The sequence below is a fragment of the Triturus cristatus genome, chromosome 2_2 (assembly GCF_964204655.1).
Source record: "Triturus cristatus chromosome 2_2, aTriCri1.1, whole genome shotgun sequence".
In the NCBI taxonomy this organism is placed as follows: Eukaryota; Metazoa; Chordata; class Amphibia; order Caudata; family Salamandridae; genus Triturus; species Triturus cristatus.
Genome location: NC_140582.1, coordinates 1,007,675,679 through 1,007,694,616, shown reverse-complemented (window position 1 = coordinate 1,007,694,616; position 18,938 = coordinate 1,007,675,679). Strand labels below are relative to the sequence as shown.

The window sequence follows — 18,938 nt, the reverse complement described above, 5'->3', positions numbered from 1 at the left end:
TGCGCCTGCAACCCCCTGCCCTAAGACCCAGGAAACACCACGGAAATTATGGCACACAGGAAACAGCAGTGATTAACGACAAAGGAGTTCCACCATGCTGATCCCAGAAAAAAACAAAGAAGAATAAGAGAAGAAAAGGAGGCCATGGAAAAAAAGGGGTTAAAGACTAAAGAATCCCCTCCCCCAACCCCCCACCCTGCACCTCTGCAGATGAGTACGGCCCCCCCCCCCCCAGCAGTGTGCCTATCGCCCCGGAACCAGACCCGAAATATAGAAGAAACAGAGAAAAAGGAGTAAGAAAAGAGCCCCCACCAGACGGGGGGGTAGAGAGAGTATTAATAAACTGGAGGAGGGCCTGCAAAACATGCCCCCGGCTTCTCCCTCCCGCACCATATGTTTCCCCGCAAAGCATACAATAAACAACACAAAATCGACCCTGTCAAAGGAAAGTAAGGAGCATTATGCACTTAGTACACTAACAATTATGCCGTGAGAGCACGCAACCCCCGAGCCCGCCCGCCTATTAGATGACCACCTCTGAAGGATCAGCCTTATCCTTGGCCACTCTTTGCAAATCTACCCATGCATACCCATCGACCCAGTGCCATGTCCAATGTTACAAGGAAGAGGAGCGTCCAATAAAGATCAGGAAGCGACACACACAGGTAGGGTAGAAAGCTCTGAAGCTCGACACAGTCAGCTCTATGGAGGGTCGTCTTTCCCAGTGCTGCCCCAGGATTTACACTGCACACCAGGTCAAGGAAGGCGGAATCAGCCTGAGTCGCCGGAGGCCGCGCACGGGACAAGGCCGCCACCCCCCACTCAGGTCCAAAACCTCCGGAACAGACCAGACCCACAGCCCGCTGATCGCACGTTAGTATACCGTCCGGAGTGTCCAGTTGTGCACTATTCACAGGGGCGGCCACGACACTGTCCTCCCGTGTGCAGTGTAGGAAGTCCCAGCGTACCTGGGGACAGGCAGGCCGCATCTGTTCCGACGCTGTTGTCACTCCATCGAGCTTACTCCCCAACACCCAGGCGCCGTGAACCAAGGTGGAATGAAGGGCACCGAGAGCTTCGAGAAGGTCACCGTACCCCAGTACAGCTCCCGGCGCTCGCTCCGCTACGCTCCTCAGAGTCGCACCCTCCCTATCCTGCTGCAACCCAGTGTACAGGATGGTGGACTCTGTCATACCAAAATGGCCGCTGGGTAGGTCCAACCCAGATTGGGACCGGGACTCAGGCACAAGCGCCTCGGGTTCCATGGCACTGGAAACAGGGTTCCGGGGGCAGGCAAATAATGTGTCCGGTGTGTGGTCACGGGCCACAGTCATCCCCACCACGGACCAGCGCCCGCGAAAATCCAGGAGCAGCCCGCAAGAATCGGGGCGAGTTACGGGCGGCGTCCGGGCAGCTCACCGGCGAAGGCTGAGGCAATCACCGGAGAGTCTTGGAGTTGCCACCTCGGGCATGCACTCATTCCGCTACGCTTAGTGGTAGGAACGACCACTGCGAAATGTAGGCCGATATTCGCACTGCTCCGGTAGTCCGACTCCACCCAGTCACCAAAGGCCGCTGTTGTTGAACTGCCGCCCGGCCATGGTGTCCACTCGAGGTCCCGGTTCCAGGGTTGCACAGGCCGCAAACTTCAGACGGACATTTCTCCGGCGGTACCGCTGCCAAAAACTTCGGGGTCACACGATCGGGTGCCACTCTTGTTCACCAACACGGGCAGATAGCGCAGGCTAAGGATCTCATGCAGGATATCTGTGCGGGGTGCGGAGGTTCGCGGAGCCGGGAGCCTACGCTGCCGTCCCGGTCGCCATCTTGGCTCCTCCTCTGAGCCGGGGCATAGTTGAACAACAACGGCATCGGGGCTGTGCCAGCGGCCGTCTCATCACTTTCGGTTTCACTTTTGGATCTCTGAGTGGCTGGACAGCGGAGTTGCTTTGTGCGGCTGGGTTTTCACTCGGCCTTCGCTTCGTGCCTTTGCCTCCGCCTGAAACCAGTGTGCCCATTGACTTTGATCCTCTCGCACCGCCACATTGCGGTCCCTGGTACGGCTCGTGTCGGCTCGCCTGTGCCACTTTGACGCTTGCTCGGTGGTCTCCTTCGGCGAGCGTGGTTCCACATGGGAGGCAGAGGGGATCCCGAGAGGCGTAAGACCAAGACATCCCTACGTGGGGGACCGGTCCAGACCAACAACATGGACCGCTACACTCATGGTAAAGGGTCCCCTGGGACGGCCGGTGTTCTCCCGGATGACGCTGGGGGTGTTCCGTCCGCCCCTCCGGATTTGTCACTGCAGGACATCATGGGCGCCATTAACGGCATCAAGGAGACCATCGCTCAGCAGTACGAGGCCTTGGCCCGTAAAATCGACACGGTGGCCATTGATGTTACGCTAATTCGGGCGGATCTCTCTAAGACTAATGAGAGGGTTCAATCGCTGGATTTGCGGACGTCCACCCTTGGTACGGATGTGTCGGACCTGCAGACTGCTCTCGGCGACCTCAAGTCGGCCAACGACCTGATGGCCCGGCGGCTGGAGGACTTCGAGGGACGGGCTCGACGCAATAACATCCGCGTCATAGGTGTTCCGGAGACCTCCGACAATCGCCCGGTGGATCTTATGGTTGAGGAACTCATCCTCAAACAGCTTGCCCCCGCTGGCCTGAGTAAGTTCATTGCCGTGGAGCGGGCCCATCGAGTCCCAGGCGGTCGGCCGCGACCGGGAGCTCCCCCGAGGCCTATTGTCGCAAAACTTTTTCACTACAGAGACCGAGATGCGATTCTGCAGGCCTCACGGGTACATGGCCCGGTCCGATATGAGAACTCATCCGTTAACTTTTTCCCGGACTTCACCCAACTTGTCCAGAAACAGCGGATGGGTTTCCAGGGGGTGAAGCGCCGTCTCCGGGACCTGGGTTTTAAGTACTCGATGCTTTTTCCTGCCAGGCTCCGAGTGGAATACGAAGACCGGACTACCTTTTTTGACTGTCCTGCGACCGTGAGTGACTGGCTGGATTCTCTGCCGGACCGGGGTGACCGGCCTGGGCCTTCTGGTGGTACCGAGGGTGGCGGGCCTCCTTCGGAGTGACTTTTGGTCCTTGACTTTGATATTTTGTTTTGTTCGGCTGGGTTCTACTTCTTTTGTACATTTTGTTTAATTATGATCTGTGTTGGGGGCGGGCGGGGACGGGTCCCTTTCCTCCTCCGGGGTCTTTTCGTAGAATGGGGTTTTTAGGGCGACAGGCACACTGCAAGTTGGGGTGGTTTTCTGGACCGCAGGGGTGCAGGGTGGGGGGAGTTGAATTTGGGGGGGGGTTGGTGGGTTGGAGGGGTTGTTTGGTTTTGTGTTTCTTGTTTTCAAGGTGAGGTATTGGCTCTGTTTCAGTTTCGGGTGTCGCGCTATTTGCTGGGGGACCCTTGATCTACTGGAGGGGATGGGGGGGGACGGGTTGAGACTGATGTCTTGGAACGTCAACGGATTGGGGGATCGTATCAAACGGGGTGTTGTGCTGCAGTATTTGCGTCGTTTGACTCCTGATGTGGTATTCTTACAGGAGACGCATCTGGTTGGTAATGTTTGTCATGCCATGAACAGGGGGGGATACCGACTCGTGGCCCATTCCGGTTTCACCACTTGCTCTAGAGGGGTGGGCATTCTCCTACGATCTTCACTTCCGCTAGAGATCACCAGGGTTGTCCTAGACGATAGAGGGCGCTATGTGGCTCTGACTGGGAGGTGGGAGGGACAGTACCTTTCCTTGATTTCAGTTTATGTTCCCCCGGGCCTCCAGAACTCCACTTTCTCAGACTTGGGTCGTATGCTGCTTGAGCTTCCTGACAGTCTTTTGCTTATGGGTGGGGATTTTAATTCGGTTGTTTCGGGTGATTTGGATCGCCACCCGCCCAGGGCCCTCCCTGCTGCCCAGGCGTGGCTCGGCGGACTCTTGGATACCTTCGGTCTGGTGGATTGTTGGAGGTTAATGCATCCGACACAGTGTCAGTACACATTTCACTCTGGGGCCCATGGGAGTCTCTCCAGATTGGATTATTTTCTTATGCCCGCGGCCCAGACTGCCCGGATTCGAGAGGTAAAGCACTTGGCCCGGGGTATTTCTGATCATTCCCCACTGTGGTTGCTTTTCGACACCGGGATGCGGTCCGCTGGGCGGATCGCCCCTATTAACCCTTGGTACTTGCGAGACCCCAAGATTCGTGATAACCTTGTTAAGTCGATTGATCAGTATTTTCTCGAGAATGAGGGGTCGGTGTTGTCCTCAGTGTCCCTGTGGGAAGCCTTCAAAACAGTGCTCCGCGGGCATGCCCTATCCCAGATAGTGGAGGCTAAGAGGGTTAAGAATGAGGCGGTGGTGAAGCTGGAGATTGAAATATCGGGGCTGGAGGCAGCTTTGGAGACGGGTGTCACTCAGGATGGGCTTCATGCCCTCAGCTTGAAGCAGTTTGAATATAAGTCTCTTGTCACTGACGCTGCCAAGATCATGTATAGGGAGCAACAGGGTAGGTTGTATGATGCCGGGGACAAGGCGGGTAAACTGATTGCTTGGTTGGATAAGAAGGAGAGAGTGAATCGTGTGGTCCCGGAGCTTCGGGTTTCGGATGGAGTGTGTGTGACTGACCCTGGTGAGATTGTGGAGTGTTTTGCTGACCACCTCCGGGCGGTGTACTCCCCGGTGTCTGATAGAGATGAGGATGACTCTCGTCTCTTCCTGTGGGATATTGCCTTGCCCGGCCTATCCGTCGAGGACCGTGAGCAGATGGATGCCTCCCTGTCTGTCAACGAGATTGCTACCGCGATTCGTTCCCTTCGCTCGGGCAAGGCTATGGGCCCCAACGGACTGCCGATTGAACTGTATAAACTACGCCCGGATAAAATCGCGCCCTTCCTCCGTCGTATGCTTCTGGAGTCGCTCGAGCGGGGTTCCCTTCCCGACGACCAGCGTCTGGCTACTATAGTTGTTATTCCCAAGGACGGTAAGCCAAGAGACCGCTGTGCCTCATATAGGCCTATTTCCCTACTAAATGCCGAACCGAAAATCCTTGCCAAGGTCCTCGCTAATCGCTTGCTGAGAGTTATATGTGATTAGATACATCCGGATCAATGCGGCTTTATCCCTCATCGTAATACCGCTCTTAACTTGCGGCGTCTACATGGCGTCCTCGCTAGGGCGGAGTACTTCTCTGAACCGGCCATATTGGTTTCCTTAGACGCCACGATGGCCTTTGATACCATCGAGTGGCCATTCCTTTGGGCCGTATTGGCGAAGTTTGGCTTTGGGGAGGGATTTATTAGTTGGGTGAAGCTCCTCTATGCTGGTCCAGTGGCTCAGGTTGTTGTCAATGGGCGGGTTTCTCGGCCCTTCGCTCTCGGGAGGGGTACTAGGCAGGGGTGCCCGTTGTCCCCTCTGCTCTTTGCTCTCGCCTTGGAACCGCTCGCTGCCTGGCTCCGCTGGGAGCCCTCGATCAGAGGGATCCGGTGGGCCCCGGGCTTCGAGGATCGGGTCTCGTTGTACACGGATGATATTCTTCTGTACCTCACCTCGCCGCGGAAGTCGCTCAATGTGCTTTTTGATGTCCTTACTTCCTTCGGGAGAAATTCGGGTTTGATAATTAACTGGTCCAAATCTTGCGTGTATCCTATCTCCGGTGGCCTTCCTCTCTTGCCGCCTCGGCTTCCGATCCAAACATCTCAATCCGGCTTTAAATACTTGGGGGTATACGTTTCGTTGGATCCGGCGGTCCGCTACGAGCAGAATCTCCTGTCTCCCCTCCGGCGTTTGAGGGCGGATACGGCTCGGTGGTGTAAGTTGCCCTTGTCTCCACTTGGTCGCGCAGCACTGTTTAAAATGATGTCCCTTCCCAGATTTCTTTACGCACTCCAGAACTCCTTCGATATCATTCCGGCGGCCTACTTTAGGGAAGTGGAGAGTTTGCAGAGGAGACTGGTTTGGGACGGTCGTGCGCGTATCGCTTTGGCAAAGCTGACTCTTCCCTGGTATGACGGGGGCATCGCGCTTCCTGACATTAGAAGGTACTATTGGGCCTCCCAGCTGTCAGCCATTAACCATGCTACGTACGCTCCTGGCTCGAACCCGGCATATGAGATGGATAAATTCCTGCTTCCCGGCGGTAACTATAACAGAGCGCTCTACTCTCGATCTGCCGGAAGGACCCTCACGGGCCCTACTAGGATTGCGGTACGTGTGTGGAAGGCGGCGAATGTAGCTGTGGGCTGGAGTGAGCGGTTAACGTGTGCTACTCCTCTATTCGCCTCAGAGCGCTTGGGAAGCCTCTGGACAACGAAAGGCTTTGAGCACTGGGATACGATCGGCATTAGCAGAGTGGGGGACCTATGGGTTAAAGGCGCGGTTAAATCCTTCGCGGCGCTTCAGAGCGAGTACGAGCTTAGTGAAAGGGAGTTCTTCCGCTATGCCCAGGTTCGGCACGCCCTACTCTCGGTCTTTGGGGAGGGGACCACGGTCCCTGTTTCTTCGCCTCTCGAGGACCGTATACTCGACGGACACGTCCCCGACAGTACTATCTCCCTGATTTATAAAAAACTAATAAATAATCGGGCTGATCTCTTGGTGCGTCTTCGGGAGGCATGGACGGGAGATGGGGTTGAGTTGGACGACGAGGACTGGCAGTCTGCGCTGTCATCCCCTAAGGAGGTTGCCATCCCGGCCCGTCTCCGTCTGGTCCAGCTTAAGATTCTCCATCGTGTCTATGTGACGGGTCCCCGTTTGGTCTCGATGGGGTTTTCTGACGACGGGCTCTGTAAGCGTGGCTGCGGGTTCAGTGCCACCTTTCTCCACATCCTCTGGGAGTGCCACGAGGTGGCGGAATATTGGCGCCAGGTGCATGATGTTATGAAACGAGTCACTGGGGTCGCTCTGCTGCCGGAGGTGCGCCGATGTGTTCTGAATGTGTGGGAGCCCAATGACTATAATGCGGCCCAGGCTCGGTGGGCGGCCCTTGGGAACATGATCGCAAAGAGAGATATTGCGCAGCTTTGGGGTTCCCAATGGCCTCCCACCATGTCCGTATGGAAGGAGAACATGGACTGGTGCATGTTCAGGGAGAAGACGGTGTATGTGGCTCGTGGTAAACCGGGGGCGTGGGGTAGAATCTGGGGTCAGTGGAATGTGTATCGAGGGACTATCTGTTCTCCCCCCCTGGTGGATACGTCTGATGTTGCCTTGTCCCCCTGATCCTTGAGGGTTCCTTGCTTAATTTGTTCATCTGAGTATAGATTTGGTTTTCCCGTTGCCCCCCCCTCCCTCTCAGACCCCCTTTTTATTGACCACCCTAGGGTGGTCCTATGTGGAGTTCCTCTGCTGTGGTTAGACGCCCTTTTAATGTTTTTCGCCTTGCTTTTTGTTTTTCTTTACTTTTGTTGATATTTATGTAAAAAAGGGTGTATCCTGACTTCCCTTATGTGCAGCCTGATCTCCTGTCATTTAGCGGAGCCCCTGCGGGCCAGTCATTGTTTTTGAACTGCTTGATCATTTCTGAATACTAGCGGCCGGCCCAGGAGGTTGTAGGCCCGTGCTTGTACCCTTTTTCTCTGCACAATAAAATTAAAAAAAAAAAAAAAAAAAAAAAAGAAACATTTTGATGACAAGAATTGTGTAAGTGTGAGTTCATGGAAGAAGGGTGATAAGGTATTAGTCAGGAAGTCTGGTATGGTGAAAAAGGGAAGATCAAAATTCATGGGTCCATTCTTGATTCGTGAGGTGAGGAGACATGTAGTAGTTCTTGACTCTATGATGTGTGGAGCCTCTCAAGACTGGTAAGAGTTGAGACATCCTCTACTCTGTATAAGATACATAATGATTCTTCTTTTGGAAAGTCCATGGGTGATGATTGTACTCAAAAGAGATTGTTATTCAAGCCCAAATGGCATGATGACTATGTGATGCATAGTTTTACCAGTTATTCCAGTACCTATTTTTATTGAAACTGAAACAGGCTTCTTGTTATGTTTCTGTTCTCCATTTATTGTTTTATAGTATGAAAGGGGAGGATGTGCTATGTGCTAGCCTGTTCTTATGGGTGCTCCATGTTGGAAGGTCGACTATGTCACAATGAGGGGGGTTAGAATCTTGAGGGTGTCACAGGAGAATGTGGTGAGAAGGGAGAAGGCAGTTGATAGGAACGGACGTTGGGAGATTGTTGTGCCCTGCTGTCCTAAGGTTTGAAGTAAATGATATACAAGGAATAAACGTTGCCCCCAATCCAATCTGGATTTACTATATACCCCATAGTACCACGTGTGGTGTCACATGAAAGTTCTATCATATTCAATACATCCACCTAATCAATACATAACAAGTTAGTATAAGTAAGTAGATGCAGAGGTAAAAACAGTAAAATATATACTTGGCATAACAATGTAGTAGTATGTGATTTCCTGGATGTGATACAACTGTAGGCCAATAATATTGCCCTTAAAATATTTGTGTTCACCTACAGACTGTACTTGACATAATGTGCATTTGGACAATAGTTTTTATGTCAGTGTCTTTCCAGCACTCTTCCTTGCTATTTCAAGTGGCATAGTTATCTGTGTAAAAAAAACACAACAAATGTAGCATAAACATGAAGTTACCACTAATTACTTTCAGGTATCACTATTTTAGAAGATTATCAGTGCATCGTTTGTTAGTCTTCAGGGACATCATTTCTGAGATTGGGGCTAAAGTGTTCAGGAGATTTTGGCCTGAGTGTTCAGAGCATTGGAACTAGTGGTTCCAGGTGGACTAAAAAGATAGTAGGAGATTCCAGATGGAAGGAGGATTTTACAAGTCAGTGAGTAGATGAGTCAATGTTGTTGGCTGCATCTTGTTCAAGTATCTCAATGTGGTGGCATGGCCATTGACATGGAGATCCTTCAGCCTGGCTATCCATCTCCCTGTTAAAGTAGAATTTTAATCAGTAAACATCCAGGCCTTCATTATATAAAAGGCAGTAGTGTACAACTGTGCCGAAGCCCTGGTTGCAACTTGGCAGTATTACACAGTATTACACGAATGTGGGCAGTATTCATTGTTGTATCTTAGCTAGAGTAAAATATCACCAGTGGAGGATATCATATGCTATTGTCCACCAAGGTGGACTTCATGTGGATGGGGGCATGACCATTGCAAAGGAAGTCAGTCCCCTCACTGCATGAGAGAGTCTGTCTGTAAAGTTCAACAAAGAAGAAGGTACATTGCAAATCTGACAAGAGGTATCGTACACCTGAGCATAACAGGCCAAATTATCCGATTTTCTAATTGTCTGGGTGGAAAGAGTTGCTGTCAGACAAAGTCTCTTTAAGCATGATTCTCCCCATTTTTTAACTAATGCTGTTGTTTTCTGGAGTGTGTACACTAGGTCTCTGCAAATTAGGGCATGAGATCTGGTTCCTAAAAAGCATGGAATTAGTTAAAAAAAACCTTAGATATAAACCATGATTGATGGTGGTGCTCACTATTTCTGGGTTTGTATGATAGGCCATAGTGTCAGTTACGGCGCTCCAAGGGAAGGAGGAATCACCCTGCATTGTTAAATGTAGATCTGGAGGATCATCAAAACAGTATAAACAATGCCCTGAGCACACGCTAAATTATATAACAGTACATGTAAAAAGGTCAATGCACATGAGTTTCTTCAGTGTTCTTTATTTTCACAATTTCTTTTGCCGAACCAACATGTGTTTCGTCGTATAAGGAGTTCCCCATGACTTCTTCAGAGCTGTCTTGTTTACCCTAATGAAGGTCAATATTCATCTGATGACCGGTTTTAATTCCATCCCCGTGATCATATTCAGATTTCCAAAGTTCAAGTCTTTCCTTGCATGTAAAGTTGTGTAGGCTCACTAATTCAAACCATGCCTCCATGTACTGGTTCCAATCCCTCTTTTTTAAAAAAATAAAGTCATAAGTGTTTCACTCTTCTTAACGAGTACGCTAGACTGACAATTTTCACACAATCCTGTTTTGAGTCATCTTAGTTAAAAAACCTTGATTGGCACAATTAACTTATTTATCAGTCTTTGGTATATGCTACACCATGTACCCAGGGCCTGTAAGTTAAATGTCTTTAATGGACTGTAGAACTTTTTTTGTAAACAGACTTTATTGATTTTCTAATAAAAAAATGACAAAGAAAATAAAGAACAATAATAAATGTGCATCAGGTCTTCATGCCCCTCCCCCAACCTCCACTCACGAATCCTCCCCAGAGAATCAACTCACATGACTCACCAAGGAGTCCAGTGTGGAGGATAAGCCATAACAATTCCACCCTTTGCTCCAAATTTTTGAAAATGTAGCCGGGCATCCCCTGGACTGTAGCACTATTTGTGCCACTACTAAAGTGACCATGTAAAACATGACTCCAGGCATTCCATCAGAATAACTAGGCAGTTTTAAAACTGCCATTTTGCCCTGTCAAAAACACCCTTTTTGCCAGGCCTAAATCTTCCTTTTAAAAAAGTATCGAGTCACCTCTAAAATAAATCCTCCCATCCGTAAGGCAAGGTGCATAGTATTTAAAAGTAGGACATAGGCATTTAATGTTTTAACATGTTGTTAGAATGAAAAAGGCTCCAAACCCATTTTTCACTGTAGCCACAGAAAACGCTGGGATACTTTATTATACTTAATAAAGGTAATTTAAGATTAGCACTTGCTAGAAAAACACTTCAAAAATCCTTTTTCAAGGGTAGAATACATTCAAATTAAAGCTGAAGTTACATTTTGTCTAAATATTTCAGAAACAGTGACTTTATTAAATCACTATTTCCTGCCTAAACCTTTAGTGTCCTTTGCACATTTAATCCTCAGTTGTCACCTGGTATCCTGCTTCCCTCCTGCAAGAAGCTGTGAATGGCTCTGAGGAAAGGGAACAAAAGGGCCTTAGGTGGGAATAGGTGTGACCTCCTCTTGACAGGATGGCCTGAGGGATATTCCCACCAACTGCACAAGCTTCAAAGTGGCACTCCCTTAATATGGACAGATATATTTAACAAAGAGGCCTGCCCTTTATATTGTCCAAGTAGTCGGGATGGCATCAATTCAAGTGGGGGAGAACCTGCTGAAGAACTGGTTCAAAAGGGTAGTTTCTCATTGCACATAGACACACCTCAGGGGTATGCTCAGAGCTCTGCTCAAGGGAAGAAATGTTCTGCAATGTTGAATTGTAGCACAGCAATGCACTGTGGGATTGTTTAGGGCCAAACCCCAAGGAAATTATGTCAAAGTAGGCATGGTTGCACATATGTGGCACCTCTAGGCCTGTAGAAGACAGAAGAAGGAACCTGCAGCTGAACCTGTGGAGAGAAACCCCAAGGACTGAACTTGCTCCCTCTTGTACCCATGGCAAAGCTGCAATAAACTTAATTTTTTCAAGAGCTCCTCTGACCAGTTCCAACTGAATCTTCCCTGGACCCTGCTGGTTGGGCGAGTGATCTCAAACACCCCAAGTGGTGCCCACAAGGTCCTGGATCTGTGGCTGGTGTTAGATTGTACTGCCCTGACCCTATAACCTGCAAAACTGCACACTTAGCAACTACTTCAGAACTTTTCTCCCAGAGAACCAGCAGAGACTGGGAGCGATGCCGTAGCAGCAGACGGCAAATCTGGCTAGTGATTCAATGTCAGCTGGTTTCTCCTGCTTAAATGAGTTCAAATTCCAGACATGAATCTCAGTCTGAATGCAGAGGGACTTCACCACAGCTGACGTCGAATAGCATCCGACCGCCGACGAGACCCTTCTATGTACGGATTCCATGCTTTTTTCATTTGGACCTTCCCACCAATTGCCGCCAACCATGACATTTTTTCCCCCCAGAGCCGAGGCTCCCAGAAAAGACCCGCTCTTGAGCAGGCCTCCATCGTGGAGTCCTCCTGCAGGCCAAGCTTGCAGCCTCACCTGTCGATGAGGATTTTCTCCTGAACAAATTTCTAAGTCAGAAATCCCTGTACTGGACCAGAAGTAGCTCATGGTCACCCTTAACTTTTTTGACTTGTACCTGGTCTAAAGCAACCAGATAACCGCAATGGGTGTGCTTTTAGTCTCTATTTTTTTACTTGAAACTTCTAAAAATCATATCTCTGATTCTCTACATCTGATCTTTGTCATTTTTATGTCTATTTGTTCATTAAATTATACTTTATTTATATTAATTGGAGTGGGATATTGAATGTATTGTGTTTTCTACTTTTTAACTGTTTTAGTAATGATAAATGCTTTCCACATTTCACATAAATTAAACCTGTCTGCTCTGTACTAAGGCTACCAAGGGTTGCACTCAGGATTACATTATTGAGGTTTAACTGGATTTGGAACGGAATTGTAACATTATTACTTGGTGAGGGTTCACATCCCCTCCAACTAATAATCCAACTTCTCATATAACCTTTTTTCCTTTTATAGTATACAGAATCTCAGTGTGCTTCCTGTCAGAACGAGCATAAAGATACATTATAACATCTTTAAAGAAATATGTGTTATTTTACAAAAATTTGATTCAGCATTTATTTTTATTATGAAAGTATTTTCTTCATATCTTCTGTTCATTGTTAAAACAAAAACCTGAAAATAATGCATTGTAATTGCCTCATAATCCAATTTGCAGTATATTGCTGTATGGCAATCTTTTGGGCCTCAATTTATGAAAAGTTTTTACCACTGGGGGAAAACCAGCGATGCAACACTTTTCAGTGCCCCATCCTTGCGACACCATGGATGAACCATATTTACTGTATGGTGCTCCATGTTGCAAGGATTTACAGATACACCAGGAATCCTGACGTATCTGTAGCAGCAAAAGTGACGCATTGCTGCGGTGTGTTTGAAAACAGACACAACTGCAACAATGTGCCCTTGCGTCACCCTTACGCCTGCTGTGAGGCAGGCGGAAGGTTTTGACGCAGTGGCATCCTAGAAGTGGCTCGGGGAAATCTGATAGATTTCACTACTCTACTTCTATGAGGCTTTCTTGCAGGGAAATGCCCACCCTGCATACATTATACCTGACACAGGTATAATGTAGCGCAGGGGTTTCCAAAGTAAGGCATCTGCATAGATGCTTCACTTTGTAAATATGGCACAATGTGGCACATTCTTTACGCCGTCAGTACGTCAACAAAGTGACAGACCAGCGGCGTAAAAGTGCTGCAAGGGGCTCATAAATAAGCCCCTTTGTTTTTTGTACCTGAGCTATCTGTGCTTCAGTAGATCAGTTAAACTAGTTAGAGATGCGTACATTGTCAAATAAAATATTTGCTGTATGGTATTTAAAGTGCACTTAATTACCACTACACTTGAGTCTCAGAAAGTAAATATTTTTCTATTTTTATAAACAGCTACACAGTTGAATTAAAGGTTACGCTGTATTGTACTGCTTTACCTTAGCAGAGTAATCAAAAGGACAAATCTTTTTTTTTTCTCACAGAATTTGAGGAATGAAGAACAGGTTGCTGTGATCCAGGCTGGAACTGTACTATCACTTTGTGAAAAGGTATCAGGAAATTATATTTCTATTTCCACTACAACAAGACTTGCCTCCAGAAGAAACAAAAGATCTTTCCAAGCAGTCCTACAATATCATATTGCTTGACATGCATTAGAACTTGTGGAGCCCCTCCCCCCAGGTGGAGGGCGACAGGGCCTGTGAACCGAGCGGATGCTCCATGAGCAGATGCTGCATGGGGGCTCTCGGGGTCCCACTAGCGAAGCATTAAAGTGCCCTGAAGCCAGGCGCTGTGAGCTGACTGGAAATAAGGCGTGCTCTGGTGGTTGCTGGGGCTTATGGTGAGTGCCAATAAGATTGGAAGTGAAGGTACTAAGGGGGGGGGTCCACCACATCACAGGACACGGTACCAGTCCCCTGGTTGACCTGACCTCCCTGAAGCCCTTGGAAATACATGACAGGAGCTATTGCTGTGGTTATGGAGAGAAGAGAGGCCCTGGGCCTGCTGGGTGCCCTGGCACCACACTAGACCCTGTGTGTAATAGGAACCCCTTCTATAGATGTCCAGAGCGTTTGGGCCTTTTGGCTTAATGTGAGCCCTGCCAGTAGAGTGGGTGGAGCACCGGGGGATGGCGATCCGGCTGGTGTGCCCATCTTAGAGGGTACACTTGCAGTCGGTCCATGAGTGGCTGAAGCGGCCGTGGTATCCCCGGTGCGGCTTGCTGCTCCGGATAGACTGGTTCCGTGAGGGCTGGTTCCTGGGGCCTCCCGTCGCACTCCCACAAGATAGCACCAGCTGGAGACCGCCACCTGCTGCACTCGCTTTGGCCACCATGGCTAAAGACAAAGTGCCCATATCTTCAGCTAAACTGAGCATGCTGGATCAGTACCCCCCCCCCCCCCCCCAGTGAGGAGAGGGGCGCCCCAGCTCAGGTCCCGGTGCAAGACAATGCAGCCCTGATGGCGGCGATTACATAGTTCCGGGAAGCGCTTGAGGCCAAAATCGGGGCGGTGGGTATAGATGTTTCTTTTCTTCGTCAAGACCTTTGCAAAGCGGTCGACCGCATCACCAAATCTGAGTCCCGCCTCTCAGTTGTGGAAGACACAGTCACAACCCTCCATAGGCAAGTTAATCGCCTGACTGTAGTCACACAAGAACTCGCTACAAGGGCCGAGGATGCAAAGGGCTGCATGAGATGCAACAACTTGCGCTCAGTGGGCTTCCCTGAGAACTGCGAAGGAGCCTTGGCGACCCAATTCATAACATGATGGCTGCGCTCGTTGATGCCAGAGGTTTCCTGTCCTCTTGCTTTGTGGTGGGGCAAGCCCACAGAACCTTGACAGCGCGGTCTCCCCCCGGCGCGCGAGACCTCGTCCAATCATTGCCAAACTCTTCAACTATATGGACAGGGACACAATCCTGCAGTTTGCCCGAGACCATAAAGAAAAACTGGCCCATGAATCGCTAAATATAATAATATTACCAGACTATGCCTATCTTGTACAGCAACAGCACCAATCCTTTATAGCCGCCAAGCGCAAGCTGAGAGACCTTAACATTCAATAAATGCTGTTGTACCCCGCACGGATGTGAGTCATATACAAATCTATAACACTCTTTTTCGACACTCCAGAAGAGATATTCAAATGGACCGATGAAACGATTTCACTCAAGCCGAATTCTCTGCCTCCACAGGAGTCTGACTCCTCTCAGGGCACCAGATAGAGCCGCCCAAAGAAGCATTCGTCGAAGCGGCGACACCGCTCATGATCGAATTGGCACTTCCGGACACAGGGAGAGCACTCCTAAACCAGTTGCTTATTACTCATTGTACTTTCCTTTTCTCTAGTTCCCTGCCTCTCTGCTATACCCTATGTTGCTCTTACCTCCAGTAGTAGAGTTTAGTCATATACATGGATCTTTTGGACACTTGGTACACAAAAGGAACATGGGCCATGGTGGGCCTCTCCGAGTCCCACTCACGTTCATACACAATAGATGGTTGGGGGATGTGGTCTTTAGGGCTCCATTGGCACTGGGCATCCGAGACCCCCTGTTGGGGATCTGGAATCGCCTCCGCCGCGACAGATACTTCTACTTTTCTGAAGAATAGTGGTGGGGGGAGGGAGGTTTGGGTTAGTTCTGTTCCATAGGTCACATCTGTTATTGGCTGAGCACGGGAACAAGCGTTTCCCCACCTTCACACATGGCACCCAGAGAGATTACTATTATCCAAGATTCTCTAATGATTGACCCACAGAAGGCTCACCCCAGCGAGATTCAAGTCATGACCTGGAATGTGCGAGGATGCTAGATAGGATCAAGCGGGGTGCTGTATTAAAACAGGCCAAGAGACTGGGTGTTGACATCCTGTTGTTGCAAGAGACCCACATGATGGGCGACAAAGCCCCATGCTTAGAGCTTTATGGATTTGACCAGGTTTATCACACTGGATCCCTTTCAGATGTTCTCAGACATGGCTAGATTCAAGCGAGTGATACACTGTAATTGCAGGCACACTATATGGGGACTCCCTGATACTGGGTAGTTTTTATGCTCCCCCATCGCTTGGACATACATTTGTGGAGAAGGTTGGGGGCTTGTGGGGAATCTTACCCGAGGGACTGTCTGTGATGGGGGCAACTGGAATGATACTATCTAGGTTGCACCCCGGTAATGGAAGTCGCACCGATCGTGACTCCAAGTTGTGTCTTTTGGTGTCCTCCTTGGGTTGGGATGATGTCTGGAGGGCGTACCACCCGACGGCTGCCGAGTTCACCTTCCTCTCACCTACACATGGCTCCCTCTCGCGGCTGGACTAAATTGTTCTCCCTCCTGATACATTCATAAGGTTGTGCGTACCTCTATTCTTCCACTGGGCCTTTCTGACTATTCCTCTGTGATTCTTAAACTTCACATGGGACCCCCGCAATTCCGCCCCCGCGTGCGAATGTTGCCATGATATCTGAGAGACTCAAAATACACAACATCCCTCCACCAAGCTTTCACTGAGTATCTCTCCTCCAATACCGGGTCCACAGCCTCCGTGGTGGTGCTGTGGGAAGCCCTTAAGCCCACAATGCGGGACATTGACATTAGCTACCGAACAGGAGTAAAGCAGCAACATCTAGCTCAGATCATAGAATTAGAGATGCAACACCAGGGATTAGAGGAGGAAATGCAGACGGGTGGTGGAACACAGGCTCAAAGACAGCTTCTCTTGACACAACAACAGATTGAACAATTGCTTACTAATGAAGCCCAATTGGCATGGCAGGTGACACATCATTGAATATATATCAGTGGGGAGACAAATCAAGCAAAACCCTTCCTCGGTTATGCCAAGTTCATAACACCCGACTACCCCATCACCCATACTCTGAGGCATCAATGGTACCCTCCACACATACCTGCACACGGTGGTTCAAGCATTCACCACATATTACACTGACCTTTATCAGCGCAGGGCAAGTCTATCCCCAGACTTAATACAAGAATTCTTCCGCGACATACCCCCATAGCAACTGTCAAATGAGGTGCGGGATCAGATCGACACCCCCATCACCCTAGAAGAGCTTACCACTGCTCTTCACGACATTCATCTAGGTCGGTCCTCGGGCCCCAATGGTTTTCCTGCTGAGTTTTTTCGAGGATGTATCTCCCAGATGGGCCCACCTCTCCTAGCGGCATTGCAGGAGTCCTTGGAACTGGGGATTCTTCCACCCAACTGGCGGCATGCGAAGATCGTAGTTTTCCTCAAGCCTGGTCGCCCCCTGGAAGACCCGTCGTCATGTCACCCCATATTGCTCTTAAATTTTGAAGCAAAACTCGTAGGTAAGATCCTGGCCAATTGACTGCTACCCCACATCACGAACTGGTCCAGTCCGACCAGTCAGGCTTCATGCCACAGCGCTCCACACGCCATAACATCAGACGAGTACACAATGCCCTTGCCATGGCTCCGAGATTGGAACGTCCTGCGGCGGTCCTTTTCGCGGATATTGACAAGGCCTTTGATTCGCTGGACTGGGGGTACCTATTCCTCCTCCTGCAGGCCTTAAATTTTGGTCCCGGCGTTATCTGCCACATCCGCCACCTGTACACGGATTTATCTGCTTCGGTGCGCTTCGCCGGGGCTGTGTCAGACCCATTCCCCATCCGTAGGGGCACGCACCAGAGATGCCCTCTGTCCCAACTCCTATTTGTGCTTGCTATCGAGCAATTAGCAAATTGGGTGCAACGGGACCCGTTGGTCTGTGGATTTCATTATATGCAGACGATGTCCTTTTCTTCCTAATGGACCCGGGATCTTCGGGCATCCGGATACTGCAGATCCTGAGCATATTTGGGGAAACTTCGGGCCTCTGCACAAACTCATCCAAATCCACTCTATATCCAATTTTTGGAGACCATGGGCCACTCAACTGATGCGGTCATCTGAAGGCTTCACATACCTGGGAGTGTTTATATCAGTTGATCCCGTTAAGTCCTGGGCCCACAATATACAACCCCTTTTGCCGAAAGTCAGAAGCGAGGTGCAGGTCTGGTCTACCCTACCTCTATCCCTCTACGGTCAGTTAGCAATCTTCAAAATAGTCTCGCTGCCATGGATTTTATATCGACTACAAAACTATCTATACGTCATTCCTGAATCGTGGTTCACACAAATCAACTCACTCCTCAATACGTTTCGATGGGACTTAGTGGCTGTACGTGATGCACTGCAGACATGTCCTCAATCCAACTACTGTGGCAGGATTGCAACATACGACATCTTCGCCTATTATGCCGCCTGCCACCTCCTCAATATAAATGATTGTGGGTACTGTTACCAGACAGACCCAGCCTATGCCGTCGAAAGAATAATGTTGGGGGACCGTACGCTACTCAACATGCTGTATAGCCATTGCCGGCTTGACCACTTACCCCCAGCCACTAAATTTGTTATTCGGCTGTGGAGGCGAGTATTTAGTCGGATGGGATGGGCTGGGCGGCTACCACGAACAACTCAGCTGTGTCAGGGTGTCGATCTTTACCAAGTGGCGTGGCTGCCAGGTTTTCGTATGTGGGTCCTTATAAGCATATCCATACTTTGGGACGTCATGAAGGGGGTGGTTATAGAATCCTTTCAACAACTAAAAGAAGACTTTCACCTTCATCAAAATCAATGCTATAAATACCTCCAATTAAGACATGCTCTTTCCCTGTACATTCCACCCACTAGAAGGGCGACTGTGGGGGATATTGGAGCCCACAAAATTAGACAGCTATATCAAACTATAGTCACACACAACAGTACATTAGATGCACTCTGACATAATTGGGTCAGTGACATTCCGGATCTAACAGACGTTGATTGGGGAAAGGCGTTGGCGAGCCCCCATAGTGCGGCTGTTGCATCTCGTTATCGCCTGATTCAGTTTAAATTTCTACACAGGGCCTACTACA

General features: G+C 49.5%; 1 protein-coding gene and 1 long non-coding RNA gene across 2 annotated transcripts in view; one reads left to right on the top strand and one right to left on the bottom strand.

Moving 5' to 3' along the window:
• The window catches only part of JAKMIP1 (janus kinase and microtubule interacting protein 1), a 1,879,738-nt gene that overhangs the window by 1,717,531 nt on the left and 143,269 nt on the right, over positions 1–18,938 (top strand). The window contains 1 exon segment of the mRNA XM_085642441.1: positions 13,472–13,537. Within this exon segment, the coding sequence (XP_085498567.1) occupies positions 13,472–13,537 (66 nt within the window).
• LOC146863069 (uncharacterized) overlaps positions 9,720–18,938 on the bottom strand; it is a 96,737-nt gene continuing 87,518 nt past the window's right edge. Inside the window, exon 3 of the long non-coding RNA XR_014978210.1 lies at positions 9,720–9,927. This is a non-coding gene — a long non-coding RNA (uncharacterized LOC146863069). The remainder of the gene's footprint in view (positions 9,928–18,938) is intronic.